This window comes from Cephus cinctus, unplaced genomic scaffold, assembly GCF_000341935.2.
Source record: "Cephus cinctus unplaced genomic scaffold, Ccin1 Ccin1_scaffold0692, whole genome shotgun sequence".
In the NCBI taxonomy this organism is placed as follows: domain Eukaryota; kingdom Metazoa; phylum Arthropoda; class Insecta; order Hymenoptera; family Cephidae; genus Cephus; species Cephus cinctus.
In genome coordinates, this window is record NW_014333315.1 from 2,688 (window position 1) to 19,303 (window position 16,616).

General features: G+C 35.3%; 2 protein-coding genes across 5 annotated transcripts; one reads left to right on the forward strand and one right to left on the reverse strand.

Moving 5' to 3' along the window:
- Window positions 1–3,403: 3,403 nt before the first annotated feature.
- On the forward strand, window positions 3,404–11,908 carry LOC107269954 (lipopolysaccharide-induced tumor necrosis factor-alpha factor homolog). 4 transcript variants are annotated; one of them, XM_015744423.2, is made up of 6 exons: window positions 3,411–3,544; window positions 5,014–5,083; window positions 5,143–5,251; window positions 10,505–10,624; window positions 10,800–10,944; window positions 11,033–11,908. In XM_015744423.2, exons 4-6 carry the CDS (start codon window positions 10,531–10,533, stop codon window positions 11,133–11,135), a joined length of 342 nt encoding a protein of 113 aa, XP_015599909.1. In that variant the 5' UTR covers window positions 3,411–3,544; window positions 5,014–5,083; window positions 5,143–5,251; window positions 10,505–10,530; the 3' UTR covers window positions 11,136–11,908. The 4 variants fall into 4 exon arrangements, with proteins under 4 accessions (XP_015599907.1, XP_015599909.1, XP_024943099.1 ...); XM_025087331.1 differs by lacking the exon at window positions 5,143–5,251; XM_015744420.2 differs by lacking the exons at window positions 3,411–3,544; window positions 5,143–5,251 and adding an exon at window positions 4,551–4,581.
- A 57-nt stretch (window positions 11,909–11,965) lies between these two features.
- LOC107269953 (nucleoside diphosphate kinase) lies at window positions 11,966–16,348 on the reverse strand. Its single transcript, XM_015744419.2, has 3 exons — window positions 16,125–16,348; window positions 15,373–15,474; window positions 11,966–12,366 (listed from the first exon to the last, which is right to left on the reverse strand). The coding sequence occupies exons 1-3, from the start codon at window positions 16,302–16,304 to the stop codon at window positions 12,127–12,129; spliced, it is 522 nt and encodes a 173-aa protein (XP_015599905.1). The 5' UTR covers window positions 16,305–16,348; the 3' UTR covers window positions 11,966–12,126.
- Window positions 16,349–16,616: the final 268 nt, after the last annotated feature.

Here is a 16,616-nt window from a genome sequence, read left to right on the forward strand (position 1 = left end):
AATCACTCACAAATACTACACAGACACAAGTTTCTAAGTACGTACTTCTTATGACTCCATATCAATTGTACGTGTATTCGAGCGAGGAATGTCACTTTTATATGTATATGTTTTTGTAACAGATGCTTAAAGAATACTCCGTAATTCCCCACCAGAGGGCACTTTAGAATATTCTTTTTTTTGGACAAACGGCCATAATATTACCTAAAACTTATGATAGTGACGTCATAGGCATCTAAATTATTTTTAAGGGGGTTTAAGGGGGTTTAAGGGGGCTATTAAAAAATATTTTTTAAGCAGGTTAACGGTGCCATCTCTTATGAAAAAATGGCCAGACGGCGTTTTCTTTGAGCATTTGTTACAAAAACTGTTGTATCTAGCTATTAACGAATAAATATAAGACTCATGTGATTGGTGCACTCGCCTAACGGCTCGTGTACCGAACTTCACACTCGTGTATCACACGGATTCGTACTAGATAAATAAAATACTATTTAACTCCCTGCGTTTCGATTCGCCGTAACAGTGCTTTAACTTTGTAAAAATATTTCAACGCGCAATAATTGTGTCGAAACGTTGTAGCATTTCTTTATTAAAAGAGGTTTTAATGCTATTGACCTTGGTGTCCTGTTACGTTTCCTCCACGTGAATCCTCACTAACTACGTCACGACGATTCTTAACCTCTTCGGCGATGAACTGTGAATGGAATCCCAACAACGGAATATGTGAGTGAGCTTATGCTCCGTATGCTTTAGATAACTTGCATAGCATATAGAGTCCTCAGGAGTAATTGACATTTAAAACTTCATAGTGGGCTCATCTTAATAATTAGAATAGATGAGTACTGGTTGCCAAGTTTTTTTATCAGAAGATATTTTTGTACATCCTCTATAGCATAAATGTCACCGTATTATCTTCTGTCTCGAACTGTATTCTCGTGTAAAAACCTGGAATTAGTAAATGCAAATATCAAATGATAACGTGCTTTCGTAAAATAAATGATGAAAGGTCAAATGTATATATTATGTAAGTAAATAACGGAAACTGCTCTCGTGTTATAAATGCCTTCGTCTCTGGTCTTTTTCTTCGTATACGTGGGCTTCCCCCACTCAAGCTACGCAGAACTCCCGCAAATCTTCATTTTTTTTTACTAACTTGAGTAACGATAAACAGAAATGAGACAAGCAATACGAGGAGAAAAGTTCAAGAAAAAGATAATTAGTTGGGAGTTCTGGGTAGTTCTCAAAGAGTTCTATCGATAATTCTTGTGGCAAATAGCTGAGAAATTAAAATTGAAAGAGTTCTGGGACTTTGAAGATTCTCCATCGCAAGTAGGGTAGATTCGAAAAAAAAAGAGTTCTAGGAGTTCTGGATAGTTCTATAAGAGTTCTACAAAACGAATACCTGGACTTGATTAATTCATCCAGTATATCGGGAGTATCGGATTTTATACGATTAATTGATTTTTTGAAATACTCATTTCAAAATGATTTTTTGACGAAATCTGGATATGTATTGTACCTAAAACCCATAGGGAACTCTAGAACTCTTTGAGAACTATCCAGAACACTGAAAAAAATACAATTTTCTAAAAGATGGTGGGCTGACGCAGTTTTTCAAACTTTATTTTCCGGCAGATAATAACCGAAACTATTGATAAAAATTATAGAGAACTCTAGAACTATTGTTAATCTATTCAGAACTCCCAAAAAAATTACAATTTTTCAAAAATGATCGGCGCCGTGAAGTTAGCCCCTCATTTTTTTAAATCGCGATTTTTCACATTTAATAGACAGAACTATTTCTAAAAACCATCAGGAACTCTAGAACTCTTCTGCGGGCAATCAGAACTCCAACTATTTTTTTGAAATGAGCATAATAATGGGCTAACTTCACAGGGGTGTTTTATGCTCAATTTGAAATTTGCTTGCGATTAAATGTCTTGTCATAAGATATCATTTTGACGACCACCCGATTTCAAATACACGGTCTCGCAACAGACAAAACTTGGGATCACTCTTTCATTTGATCCTCTTAAGCGTTTTTGAGTGGGGGAAGCCCACGTATACGAAGAAAAAGACCAGAGACGAAGGTGGGCTAACTTCACAGAGGTGGATAAAACAGGTTACAGAGATATAGGAGTCCATCAACTTTATCAGCCTGTACTTCTGAAGTTCTTCGCTGGCATTGACTCAAAACAAAATTTTATTCATGAAACACCACTAATCAATATAATCCAGAAAATTTCAAAATATTTTTATTCGTTAATTGATTCGAGGTGATCTAATTAATGAAATTCGGACTTAGATAAAGATAGGCGAACAGAGACCGACTTGTTTTTGCACTTGTGATTACGCAGAAAGAAACTCATTTTTATAACTCGTTCGTTTGAACCCTCAACATTTTATTTATAGTCTTTAAAAAGAACTAAGGTTCTTAGTTTTTCATAAATGAAACTGAATTGCGTGTTGATGAAAGCGTAAAAGTCAAAAATATACATTGACGCAATAATATGTAGAACTTACACCTAATATATCTCTGGAAATTATGCTCAACTTTACATTTTTTTACTTTAAAATAAAATCATGAAATATCACTTGGCATACGATTTTATTCAAAATTCGTGATCTTCAATCAAACAAAGAAAGAATTATTTCTGGGGACACTCTTGTAGTTAAAATTATATATAGTAAGCTCGACACGTGTATTCTTGACATTGACTGTCGAATTCCCTTGAGGCTTATAACTAGCAGTTCTGCACGCGCGTCTATGCTCGCAGTGGTGGAGAACCCGTAATTCTAGGAAATACTCTCTCACAGTCTCAACAAGACGTTTATAACCAGAGTGAACTGTACTTAATAAACAGAAACTATGGCGAGTAATAAGTAGACATTAAGAACAACAAATATAATTTATGATGTCAATAGATCAGCACAAATTCATTTATAACATAAATTCTTCCTCACAACGATACGTGTCAGTTTTGTTACGAATATTTTATTCACAACACGTGGATCTACTTTTGTCACTCAGCGTGAATAGCAGATACCTTTTTTCGTACCAAATTTAGCCGCAAGATCACAGCGCCACTTCCGGAAAGTCTGTAATGTATTGGCAAATAAATAAAAATAACACTAATTATCTCTTAGTTTTTCTGGTTAAAGTGATAATAGTTGAAAAATGAATAAATTGTGAATAACGTAGCTAGGTTTTATGTCATCAACTTCAATTTTGCACGAGCACTGATTTATTATTTATAAGAAATTCAATCATTTCCCAGTAACGACAAGTAAGATGTTATTGAATTTTTACAAAACTACCTTTTATCAGTATGTAATGTACATATATAGAATGAATCATTTTAAACGTCATTCAATTCTGATATCCAAGTTCCACCAATTGACGTCAAGTACATGGCAGTGGCGTCAACTCAAGATATTCCCACTATACCCACGTCGTCATTTTGCCGACGCACCATAGTACGAATAGACTTCGACGCGTGAGCATCGCCCCGGAGACAGTGAAAGAAATATTTTTTACAAGGTTAGTAGTGTATTGGATTGTGTAACTACAGTGAGAGGAACCTCTTCCCAAATCAGTTATACGAATCGTACGACTAACAATTCCGGACCTCTGATTGGCTGAAACTTCTAATTCAAAAATATTGTACCAATGAGAAGTCGGGTTTTCCGAGTTTTCCGACTAGTACGATTCGTCTGCTGTAAGAAGACATATACATATAGTACATAGAATAAACAAAAAAAAATGATTCCCTGTAGATTTTCGGGAAGAACTATTTGAGCCTATACGAAACGCGGTGTATCGTACTATACATGGGACGCATTCTATAAATAGTACCGTTCCATAGTAACAAAAACCTGATAGGACTTTTATCGGTGTAGTTGATAATCAAACGTTACTGACTATACGAGGATGATGAAATTACGTTGCACATCTTCATTTTACAATTTGAGAATGTTAGTTGTACTATATTACCTATTTTTTAGTACAATGTAAATACGTTTCATGGAAGCAATTCTGAACAATATGGTTTCACTTCTTTTCAATGATTTCAATTTTCTTTGTATTGATTATTCATTAATTGGAAGTACATATTGTCTCCTAAAAAAATTGAAGGTCAATTGGATGTTCCTCAAAGTAAGCAACTGTCATGGGCGTGGCTAGGATAGGATGTCTGTACAGTATGGTATAAAATTCACTAATTTCGTTCGGAAATTTCAGCAGTGTTATTAAGAGCCGTATAGTTTTTGGTTGAGAATGTACTTTAGCCACTATAGCAGGAGCACGCGAAAGTAAACGAAATATACGTGGCAGTTGAGTCTGGAAACTGCGCAGTAAAATATATTATAAACACGTGCGGTTCGCGGAGTGTTGGGCCTAAAGGACTTTTGCAGTTGAAATATACATACCGGTTCATGCATGTATCTTTGCATTGTCAAAATCACATTGTATATTTTACTTTAATCGTATCTGTGAAGAAACTGTATAGCATTTATATTATCGTTACAAATTAAACCTAATAACTTCCATTGTCAATACTCCTATGCCACAAAAAGAGTGTAAGATGGACAATTCTTTTATGTTGAAAATTGTAGAATCATTTTAATCCTTTTAGTGCTAAGCAACGATATATGATTGCAAAAAGTGCCAACGACGATATATGCCTTATCTAGGCGATAGCGTCTTATTATTCGCATTGTTTCAACCTTTTGAATTTTCTAAATATCATTGTCATTTTTTTATGATATTTTTTCTCAAACCTTACTAAATTATATGAAATTGGTCCCGGTATTCTTCGCTTTGGTACAATTATTTCGGTCGACACTAAAGGGGTTAAGTCTGAACGGTTACTTTTGAAAGTTCTCATATGTATAAGTATCGACCTTTCGCACATTCCTGAGATAATTAATGTCGCCTCTTTAAGTCCATTGAGTACAGTTAGAACACCGTAATTTATTTGGTGATGTCAGTATTTTTTTCTCAAATTATAGATGGACAAATAAGCATATGTCCCAAGAGACATTGTTCACAAAAAACAAAATGGAAGACGGAAACAACAACGTAATATGAATTTGAAAATATGTACATTAAATTTTTTTTGACTATATATGTATTTATAGTTGACTCCACTTAACAACGCATATCCCCAAAAGTCAAGTTGGAGATGCCTCAGAGATAATTTCTGTGCCATCAGACGCCTTAAAGACGAGTTTTGGACATAATATATATGTATGTTACCTGGAAAGTATCTACTGAATAGTATAATTGCACATCCGAGAAAAAAAATTCCATATCATAATGGTATGGAAATTCATACGTTATACTAAAAATATGTTGTATAAATCTGACACGAGTGCGATACGTGATAGAAATGCGCATAACGTAACCAAAAAAATCAATGATTTTGCCACGCAAGTGTACGGTACTTGCGTCGAAGAACGGATTAAATGGTCTAGGGAGTTTCTAGGAAATAATCGTTTTTGTATTACCAACATTTAGTCTAGACACAATACAGTCTTATAATATTTTATAAAAACAAAGTTTATATCCAACTACAGCATTGCAATATTATATTATTAATTTCAGTCTGGAATTTCATCTCGAGCAAGACTGATATATTATCACATTACCAGCCTGATAAATCATATCCTTTTCATTTGATAAAAACGTCATTACAAATACAGTCAGCAGTTTTTAAAAATTCTATGAATAGATATGAGTATCTTGTTTGGGTTATTGTGAAAGTGATCATAAATTTGATCAGTTAATCCTACCTAGTGCGCATTAATTTATTACTGAAAGTAACACTAAAAAATCATTAACGATATTTGTATTCGAAATTATTTCTTCAAATAGACGAGAGTACTTCGTAATGCCATCGAAGGTGGGTATTATGATTCATTTAAAACCTATAACAGTATCTATTTAACACTAAATTCTGTCGTTTGCTGTGTTATCAAGAACTCTGATAAACTTGGGAACTACTCAGCGACATTTTCATATGAAACACTGTAACGTTACATCATCGACTGGACAGTTCAATGAATATCGGATACAGGAAAAGACTTTCTAAAGGGTTACATGGGTTTAGAAGGTTAAAAAAGGCATATTTTCTGTAATTTTTTTTAATATAATGAAAGAATTATTTTATTCAATCTTTTAAGCATATAAAAGAGCAATATTTAAACAATATTTTATAAAATTTTAATTTCAAAATTTTGAAAATTGAGCCTTTGGGATCTGCTTTTCGGAGGCTCCTTAGAAAAAAGTAGTGACCAGGATAACTCATGATAGCTTTATCTCAAATCAAAAAACCAAATATTTTCTGTTAGCAGGTGAGTATAGCTTGTGCTTGAACGAAGGATTTAAAAAAAATTGAAATTGAATTTTTGGCAGAGTTGTATGCAGAAAAATACAATTTTCGGTAAAATCTACACTACGTGTTGCCTTGTAAAATGAGTTGTGATCAAAGAAAAAAAAAACCTTCGTTCAAGCGCCAGCCATACTCACCTGCTAACAGGAAATATTTGCTTTTTTGATTTCAGTTAAAGTTATCTTGACCACCACTTTTTTCTAAGAAACCTCCGAAAACAATGTCCCGACGGCTGAATTTTCTAAATATTTTAATGAAAATTGTATAAAATATTGTTTAAATGTTCCTCTTTTATATGCTTGAAAGTTTGAATAAAATAATTCTTTCATTATATGTTTAAAAAAAATGAGAGAAAATATGCTTTTTTTAACCTTCGAAACCCATGTAACCCCTTCAGGAAATCTCTAGAAAAAATATGGGAACAATATCCAAACAGTATAATAAAATGGAAATACTTCGGGATTTTGGGCAATTTGTTCATACTTTCGAATGGAAATAAATTATGCGCGTATACAATGTGGTTTGGGAAACGTTCACGTGTTATTCTCAACTACCCGAAGAAGTTACTGAAAAACGAAGGTGCCTCGCGCGAGGCTAGGCCTGCTCCGGCGTCGGAGTTCGGGCGTTCATTGGCGGACACACGAAAATCTATAGGAGTTGTCGCCGTACAGTTTCAGAAGCATAGACTTTGGTATTGGAGTCGAAATTCATGAGTATGGACAAGAATGTAGACGTGTAGGCTTGCTGTTCTAAACGCTCATGATACAAAGTTTGGTATATCTGTACATGTTAGCAATTTCAATAATTAATTTTTCAGTAATTATAGACAGTACTTTAGCTTAATTTTACGGCGGTCATCGAGACGCCGGCTGATATAGCTCTCAATTTATATAGAAGGGATCATAAAAATATCGGGAAACCAAAGTATGGGCGTGACTGGTATTGTCAGTCCATCGCATATCCCCAGACGCAGAGCGACGACATGACGGAAAACGATACCACCCATATTATTCTCTGTGTACAATTACATTAGCGAGGTAGAAACAGGCATCGATGATTTCACTAAGCATTCCTATATCATTCGTTTACAGGTATAGCAATATATCATTGATAATGGCCTTTTGTTTGACTTTGGAAATTATAGATTAGGATATGCCCAATCATAAAGTGCATGCGTGTATTCGAGTAGATTATTTACGCAGAGCTCCTCAAATCATTAAATGTTATTTAAAAGATAATTTTCTGCAGCGCACTGTTGTGTGCGATAACGATTTTAAAAAATTTTGTAATCCACTCATATCATCTGAAAACATGATGTTGTTATGATAACTTAAATTGTATTGTACACCATATTGTATGTACGCGTGATCATTCAACCTTAACTTATACCGTATCGCACTTGGAAATCCTTGACATACTTTTACAAATATTTAAGGACAAATTAACCGTACTGACTAGGTACCTTAATTGCGCACCGTCTAATATGCTTATCATTACGTATAGTTGTGAACACGGTCTTACATACAAGTCGTGAAACTCAAGTGAATAGGTGTGGTTAGAGACGTCATAGGCATGGAGGTTGCTCCTATTTTCTGGAGCTGCCGCTACTCGTCGCTGTGATCGTTAGGTGTGTTGCCAAATTTAACGAAATTTAACCGCCATTATGAACCATGATAATGGCACTTCCGGATGGCTCGCAATGATGATCACACGTGTTCAGTACATTCAATACTTTCTCAATGCGCATTCGCAATTTCTTTCTTTACAATTTAAAAGAAAAAATTAAAAAAGAAAAACAATACATACAGTAATGCGCAATTGAAGTGGAACACTTGAATTTTTGTGTATCTCTACGAAACTATGACCGATTTAAAAAAACCAAAAATATATTTTTTAGGAAATTTCCTTCCCGTTCGAATGGTAAAAGTTTTATCCCGATCGGATACAAAATGGCCGAATGGCAGGGGTTGGAGTGAAAAAGTGCATTTTTGAACTTTTTGAAAATTTCGAGATCTAGTAGTTCCGGAAGGAAATTTATATTTCTAATCAGGGAACGAGAGAGAGCATCCTTCGGCAATAAAAAAACACCCCATACACAAAAATTCAAGTGTTCCACTTCAATTGCGCATTACTGTATGTTGAAGCATTAATCGTGAGTGATTTTTTATTTCAAAAGCTGACAAAAAAAAATATTGATTTATATTTACCGTGTTATTTGGAATTCGTCATCCCTAAAATAATGAAGACATACAGAATATGAATGTTGATACTTACTTCAATAAAACCGAATCATATAAATTTACTCCTCTCTAAATAAATGCCCGATATTTTTATATATAATATATACGATGTAAACGAATAGGTTCGTATCTAAACTGGATTTTATATATGATGAAGTAATTCTTCGTGTTCTAACCAGCTTCTAAAAAATATAAAAAAAAAAGGTTTTGAACTCAAAATTGCGGCGTGTTAAACCTGAGACTTGTCCACTCGGCTAAACGTCATTTGCACCGTATGTAAATAGATCGGAAAACATTTATGCTTATCATCCATATGTTTTTCACAGAGACTTGTTGGTACTGTTCTGTGTAATTTTGTCGGGCGAACAATTGCAAGAATATTCATCTCGTATTATTGTTTTTACTGGTCATTCAAGAAGTGTCAGAACAATATTTAATCGTGGGTTACATTGGAGATCTATCAACAATATGGCTCTCTCTTTGTCACATCGTCACGTGATCACGCATTCAACGATCGCAGCGCGCCACGCGGCTTCCAGGGAAATAAATAATGGCTTCATTATGTGTGACTACGATCTTTTATACAGGTCTGGACACTTAGGCGAAAAACGCGTGACGATAAGCTGATCACTGCCGCAAGAGGCGTTAGTGTTGAAAGAGCCTATCACGTGCTAGTACTACGCGTGCGCAGTTATCTCATTCTTGAATACGTAACCTGCAGCTTTGCTCGTTGTAATGTCTAATATACCGTGATTGCAATTGAAAAATGCAACAATTACCAGAAAGTACATCGTGCCTGCTTGAATCACAATGATATGAATTTGCATTTGAAAATCTCACAGGAGTTACAAATAAATTCAGTAAAAAGGTTACGACTCAAGCAAAAATTGACTGTTTTAATTTTCATAACTTTTAGGTGAATTGGTCCATTTAACATTAGTGTTTTTAATCATCAATTCTTTATTTGTCTAACTTATGAAAATTTTATTTAATTGGCATCGCATCGGTTTTTTTGTCGTTAATAACTCTCTTTTTGAATTGGAGATAAGAGGTTGCAGTGAATTTACGGATGCGCATGCGCTGTGTTAGCAGGCTTCTTCGACGCTAGCGATTGTGGGCAAAACCGGCCGCATTAGGATTACGAGCTACAACGTGGTAAGGATAGGGAAGTGCCCAGACCTGTATACAAGACCGTGTGTGTGACATCTCCCACCAAGCTGGTCTCAGAACCTGTATGTAAGATCGTGGTTGTAAATGACATTAGGATGTACCGAAAAATGCAGTAAATGACGTAGGTTATATACATAAATAGGTAATATAATAAGAAAATATTACATCGATTGAACGACCCGATATATCATACAACATAAAGACAATAAGCGTACTAACTTTAGTTAACTCAAATTTTGTTAACATAGATATATATGTTTATGATATATCTAGTACGTCCACAACATACTATTATATTTTTGGGAGTTGAATTTGTATGCAACACTTAGTTCGTAGTTTAATATGATTCTGCACAGTAAAGACAAGTTTTAAGAAACAAAATGCACTTTGCACATTGAATATATTTTGCTAAAAATGAATATCAGATAATATTAAGCTTATAAGTAGTAATTCTTGTCTGTCGACGTCCTAAAGGTCGTCGTGATTATGCGTTACTTACAATTAATAAGACTTTATAGCTATAGGTGGATAATAATCATACTTTTAGTCGTACTATAATGAGATGTTACGTCAACGTTATCGTCAAGGTACGATACCAATATTATTGTGTTGTGTCTGGAAATATAGATGTTACGCTTGATAAGTCAAGTCGGACGCGTTGCAGGTTCGAGGCATTTTACGAAATCTGCAATTACTCAGTTTCAGTTTAAAGCCTCCCACACAATATGGACAAGCAAGGACCTCCGCCTCCTGGTTTTGCACCGCCTCCACCATATTCAGGACCACCGCCAATGAATCCAGGACACATGGCACAACCGAGTAAGTTACTAACTATTTTTACCCCTGGTACAATAAAAATTGGCATTATATAGAATTTTTAATGCTTCTATATGAAGATCAGCCTGAAACTTTTTAGTATAAATTGTAAATTATTTGTTTTTCTTTTTCTTAGACATTTTATTATTCTCAGAGAACTAACATAACTCATTTTTAGACATAATTATCATGCAAAATCCAAATTTGGGACCAGACACACAGCCTATGACCTGCCCACACTGTCACGCCAATATATCTACAAGAGTTGTACAAGAATCAAGTACAAAGACGCATCTCTTTGCTCTACTGCTCTGTTTAATGGGGTAAGTTATTAATTAAAAATTTTCGTGAAATAAAAAAGTATATCCTATCGTAGTTATGAAAAATACAATTTAAATTTTTCATTTTCAGATGCTGGCCATGTGCTCCTTGCCCTTATTGTATGGACTCTTGTCTCGCAACTAAGCACTATTGTCCAGCCTGTAATGCATTTCTGGGCCAGTACGACAATTAAGGATTCCAAATAATTATTTTTCTCTACCGAAGATACCAAGAAGATACACTTTTCCGGCTAGTCATCTAATACAGTAACAGTGGCTGTATAGGCGCAAATGATGCCGTGAGTCATTAACGAAAATTTACCTTCCACGTACAATTTCAAGATCAAAACAATCCTCAACCTACGTATTAGGTTTTCGTATTCCTTTATAGGCATATATTTGATATTTTTTAAAAAATATAATCGTCTAGCAACAACAACATGTGATTATATCGAAGCCATAAAAAATCTACTAAAATACCAGTGTAACAATGATATCTTCGATCTATTTTGACAAAGAACAAGTTTCTTCAATATGCATTACTGTGGCACAGTTTATAAGTTTATTCAACGATAATGATTATGTCCAAAAATCTTTACTAAAGATAGGACTTGTTATTAAAAAAAGTTCTTTTTCCAAATCCTATACATTGAATTGAGGAATGATATATAATACGTTATATACAATAATATAGAGATATAAAGAATATTCATTTGATAAAACGCTTTTGATGTCCGTTTTAATAAACATCAGTGACACATTTTCGCTATTTACGAATCTGCGTTCAATTACAAATGAAAATACACGTTCTAAGCAGCAAGTTCTTGTTCCACGTTATTTACATCGTGGAATCGATTTACCTTTATCTTAAATAGAAAAGTCTTCAGATGAATGTCTACCTTGTGATGGTATTTTGTATTACATATTTTTATGCGTAATAAAAGTTATATGATGTACACGTTGAGAATCCAATGTGTTAATTTTATGCGAGTTCTTTTATTAAAGGAAGAGAAGAAACAAACAATTGCCCGAATGTTGATTTATTATCTCTTGCGTAGTTCTTATATACAATCACCGCACCGCCAGAATACGAAATGGAAGTATACATTGTCAAAATGGCAAGACCACGCCATAATGTGTTCCCATAAAAAAATCATGGAATGATGATCACATCGATCAGAGATTTCATTCGTAAATCCATTTCTCAGCCCAGGAAGCCCAGTCAATGACTTCCTTCTTTTCTTTCTCTCCAAACCATAGGCTGATCTCCTTGTTGGCAGAATCAACGGAGTCAGAACCATGGATGATGTTACGACCCACCTGGATGCACAAGTCCCCACGAATAGTTCCGGGAGCGGAATCCTTGGGATTTGTTTCACCAAGCATAACGCGTCCAGTTTTCACCGCGTTCAGACCTTCCCATACCTGAAAGAATTAAGGTTCAACACATTCAAGATTGTCGTAGGGATTAAAAGCACAAATGAAAATAGACGTTCTTTTCAACCATGAAGCCTTTCAAACTGATTCCTATTGGGCACAAACTGAACTGCAGCAACCTTAAAGTCGCACTGCGGCAGCGATCGTTAAATTATTGTCATTATTTTAAATACCCGCGCGGAGAAAAATGGTCTCGAAAAATGTTTCGGAAGTTGTTGTTGCAAGTTAGAAAAAGAGTCGCGCATAGGATCCAATGCGAGACTGTCGAGACTTTCATTGATAAATGGATTAGAAAGAATAGGACAAAATATTATTTAAGACTGGCCCTTCTACGTAAACTTGTATTTTGTGACAATGAACAAGAACCTCGATGAGCAGCTCAACCAAAAAATAAAGTGCTTTTTTTTTAACTGCTCTAATACTCATGAAGAACTTATCAATAAGCATGATTATGAATTGAAATTGAACTAAAGTATTGGTTAATTGTGTGACCTATTAGATACGTAAGGCTTTATTATTACGTCGATAAAACAAATTCAGTACAAAATATACTCGAAACTTCGAATTTTCTATTGTTGATTTTTTATTTGGTAAGTTTTTCTGCGTCCTAATTTACTCATTTCAGACTCCTGCAAATGTCAGGACCAAATTCCGGAATATTTTGTGCGAGCCATTCGAAGGAAATCCAACTGTTGCATCACATCACTTCCTCAATTTCCAAGTTACCGATAATAAAAACTTGGAATAGCCTTTTGTTACAAAGAAGTTTGATTATAATTTCAAGTTTCCCCGATTATTTTCCATGTCGAAAATTTTTAATTTCACGAATCTAGAAAAGAATCGGAAAGACAGTCACGCATCGGATCCTATTCGCGACTCTTTTCTAACTCACAACTTCCGAAACTGTTTTTTCCGCGCGGGTATTTTCATATAAAGCCGGCTCTCTTATTTGTTTTTCATGTTTACTAAATTTTCTTAATCTGCACAATATTTATCATAATGGATTTGCGATGATACGTTCTTCATAGATGTTCATACGGAATGGCCCAGTTAAAATTACGTATACTACTCGAATGCGTTACTTTCAGCTGGGCTACTCGGCACATTATATAATACATACAAAACATCCGTGATAAAGGAGAAGACTAGCAATCATTATTACACTACAAATAATGATCCCTATTTACACCTTACCTTGTAAACTACAGTCTGTTCAGCAAGAAAGGAATCGCGATTTTTCAAAAACTGTAAGAGATATTTATGTAACTCATGCATGAAAAGCGTTACTTTTCCTGCCTCCAAAGTGTGGCGTAAGTGGCGCTTTATAGCTAAGGATGCGATAAAAATGCTGCGCATGCGCAAATCGGCCCAATTTTACTTTATCGCACTAGTGCTTTCTTCTCGCAGTGCGATAAACTAAACTTTGTTCTCGCGCGTTACCATGAAACGTATTCACTTTGGAGGCCTTCCTTGTTTTCCTTATGGCTGCCTCCTCCAATGAGGAGATGCTCCAGTTACTTTGGAGACACAAAAAGTATCACTTTTCATGCATGCGTTACAAAAATATTATGCGATAGTGATCCGATAAAGTTCGCTTTCTCGCACTCGTATCGCAAATTACTATTATTTCCGACTTTTTTCGTTTGAAAGTACATTAAGAATAGTAAGGCGCATTTGAATTAGTAAACAGTGAAATCAGCGGTACTGTCAATAACAGCCTGACAACGTCTGAGCATACTTTCAACGAGTTTTTCCGTGTAAGAGGCAGAAAAAGAACGCCATATTTTGCGAATGTTTCGCGAGAGCTGCCCCAATGTAAATACAAGCTTTCCAGCAAGGTTGGCCTTCATAATACCCCACACATTTCCGATCGGGTTGATGTCAGGAGATTGAGAGATCCATCGTAACGATGCCATTTTCCTCCTTGCAAGCTTCGCAGAGTTTGCTGCGGTGTTTCGGATCATTGTCCTCTTGTAAAACCCAATCATCGCAATTCGGTCCAAACATCTTGTTTGCTGATTTGAAGGGACCCCGTGAGTAAATTTTAATTGTATTTTCTTAATTTAAATTCTCAGAAAAGAGTTCCAATCCAGCGCGCTTTAACAGTGCGCTGGATCAAAGGATCACCACACATGGACCAAGAACGCTTCAGTCGAACCCATGCCCAGAAAATCACGTCATCTTCTCAATGGGTTGACCATTTGCGTTTTTTTTTTGTGGGCTTCCGACAAAAATGGCTTCGAGCTTGTAGATCGGTATGAAATATTCGCATCCTGTAAGCGCTGCTTAATAGTCTTGATGCTGACGTCCAGTCCCTTCCTAGCTAGTTTGGCCTTGGCTTCGCGAAGTCGAAGACTGTGGTTACGCTCGAAGAGCTGGACGATCGCTTTAACCTGGTTGCTCGCGTTTTCCTTCGATTTGGCTAGTCATCAACGTTTTTCCACAATTCGTATTACGTCACCCACTTTTGAACAAACTTGTTTATTGTTGGTCCTTTTGGATGTGTGCAGAGGAAAACCGCCTCAAATTGCTTCGCGTACGCGGCGCTTATTTCGGCAAATGTCCATGCTTCTCTACGTTTCAAAAGGCACTGAAATAAATTTGTGTCGGCGTCGTAGCCTATTGATTGAAAAGTGCGCCGAAAAAAGTTCAGACGAATATCTTTCATTTTTCGCTATAAATAGCCGATTCCTTTCTTGTTGAACAGACTGTACCTTTAATTAAAAATGATTCGACGATCAATAGAAAAATTAGCATTCCACGAGAAGATTACTATGGATTAGTTATTGAGTCAATAGTGAGAGATAGTTAAAATAATGCACACATACTTCAGTTAAGGCATGCATGTGTACGTCAGCGTGAATGTTTTTTTTACTCGACACGAGAAGTAAACTAACTAAAATAAGATTTGGTAAAATTACAATGTGTGATCTTCGTTATTGACTTTTCATTGTCTTGCTATTAATTATAAAGTTCTATATCATAAGTAATTACCATGGGGACGACGGGTCCAGAGCTCATGTATTTTACCAAGCCAGGGAAGAAAGGCCTGGCAGCCAAATCGGCATAGTGTTGTTTTAGAAGATCCTCAGATGCCTGAAACAATAGAATACGAATTATTTTCTGAATGTGTAATATTATTACTATTTAATTATACAATGAAAACCGTAATATTCGCATATCGTTGTCTGCCATTTTGAATTGAAAAATTAAAAAGGAAAATATCGTTTAAACGAATTCACTCGAAAAGTATGTACATAAAACTTTAATGTAATACACTTATAAAGTCTTAGAAGGTTTCTTCTAAAGGTCACCTCCGATAAGGTTAACAGAACTATTGATCGTGTTCTTGCACGCCCTCTAATCAATCGATTCTACAACAAAATTAAGTTCAGTTACCCCTACAAAAGTTTCACTGGTAATAAATCAAGCTATAAAATAATGAAGCATAAATCGTGATCTGAATGACGATAGTCTGACAAAGTTTTAATAAAGGTTTGTAATCTTAAGAGCAGTTGTATTTTTATTCGCTCTGAACTGTTAACGTTTAGTGCAATGGAATCTTTCGGAGTAGCATAGATCAAAGATTGAATTTAACATATTTTCGAACCATATGATAAAAGGAATTAACACTTGCAAATCACTGCAACAATTTTTATTTATTGATGATTGAAAATCACCACGTGTCTTTATATTTTTCGACATGATCGGAGTCTGCGCAGATGTCTTTCTGCTAACTTACTCACCCAGACCATTTTCAGAGCGACAAGTTTGAAGCCTTTTTCTTCAAACCGCTGAATGATCTTGCCGACGAGGCCACGTTGGACACCATCGGGTTTGATCATAATAAAGGTGCGTTCTTTGTTTTCAGCCATTATGTATTCAGAAATTAAATAAAACAACGCTAATACAGAGCACAAGACCATGCAACGCCGGCAGGTTACAGGAGAGTGAGAACGATTGGGTTCTGTCCATATGCCAAGTAGAAGGGATGCGCCCAAGTCTTTTAACAGGAACGTATACATTTTGGGCGACAGTGCCCGATACTTTTGGTACTTTTTGCTTTTACTTGAATACGCCAAATTTTGTATATTATGAATTGTAATATGACGTTACAGTATTTTTTTTTCAATGTAATATTAAGAACCGAAGATTGTACAATAAACTCGATCGTACGTAAATTTTGAAAAGTAAAGCATTCTTAATGTGGGTACACTAGAAAGCAATAATAACCTTCC

What these genes read in the sequence shown, in the direction of transcription:
- LOC107269954 (XM_015744420.2), top strand. An exon ending in TGGAAGACGGAAACAACAAC is followed by an intron (nt 5,084 to 10,504) that starts GTAATATGAATT and finishes GCAATTACTCAG; the next exon opens with TTTCAGTTTAAAGCCTCCCA. An exon ending in CTACTGCTCTGTTTAATGGG is followed by an intron (nt 10,945 to 11,032) that starts GTAAGTTATTAA and finishes TTTCATTTTCAG; the next exon opens with ATGCTGGCCATGTGCTCCTT.
- LOC107269953 (XM_015744419.2), bottom strand. Translation starts at nt 16,304, where the DNA reads ATGGTCTTGTGCTCTGTATTAGCGTTGTTTTATTTAATTTCTGAATAC. An exon ending in TCGCTCTGAAAATGGTCTGG is followed by an intron (nt 15,475 to 16,124) that starts GTGAGTAAGTTA and finishes CTATTGTTTCAG; the next exon opens with GCATCTGAGGATCTTCTAAA. An exon ending in CTGGACCCGTCGTCCCCATG is followed by an intron (nt 12,367 to 15,372) that starts GTAATTACTTAT and finishes TAATTCTTTCAG; the next exon opens with GTATGGGAAGGTCTGAACGC.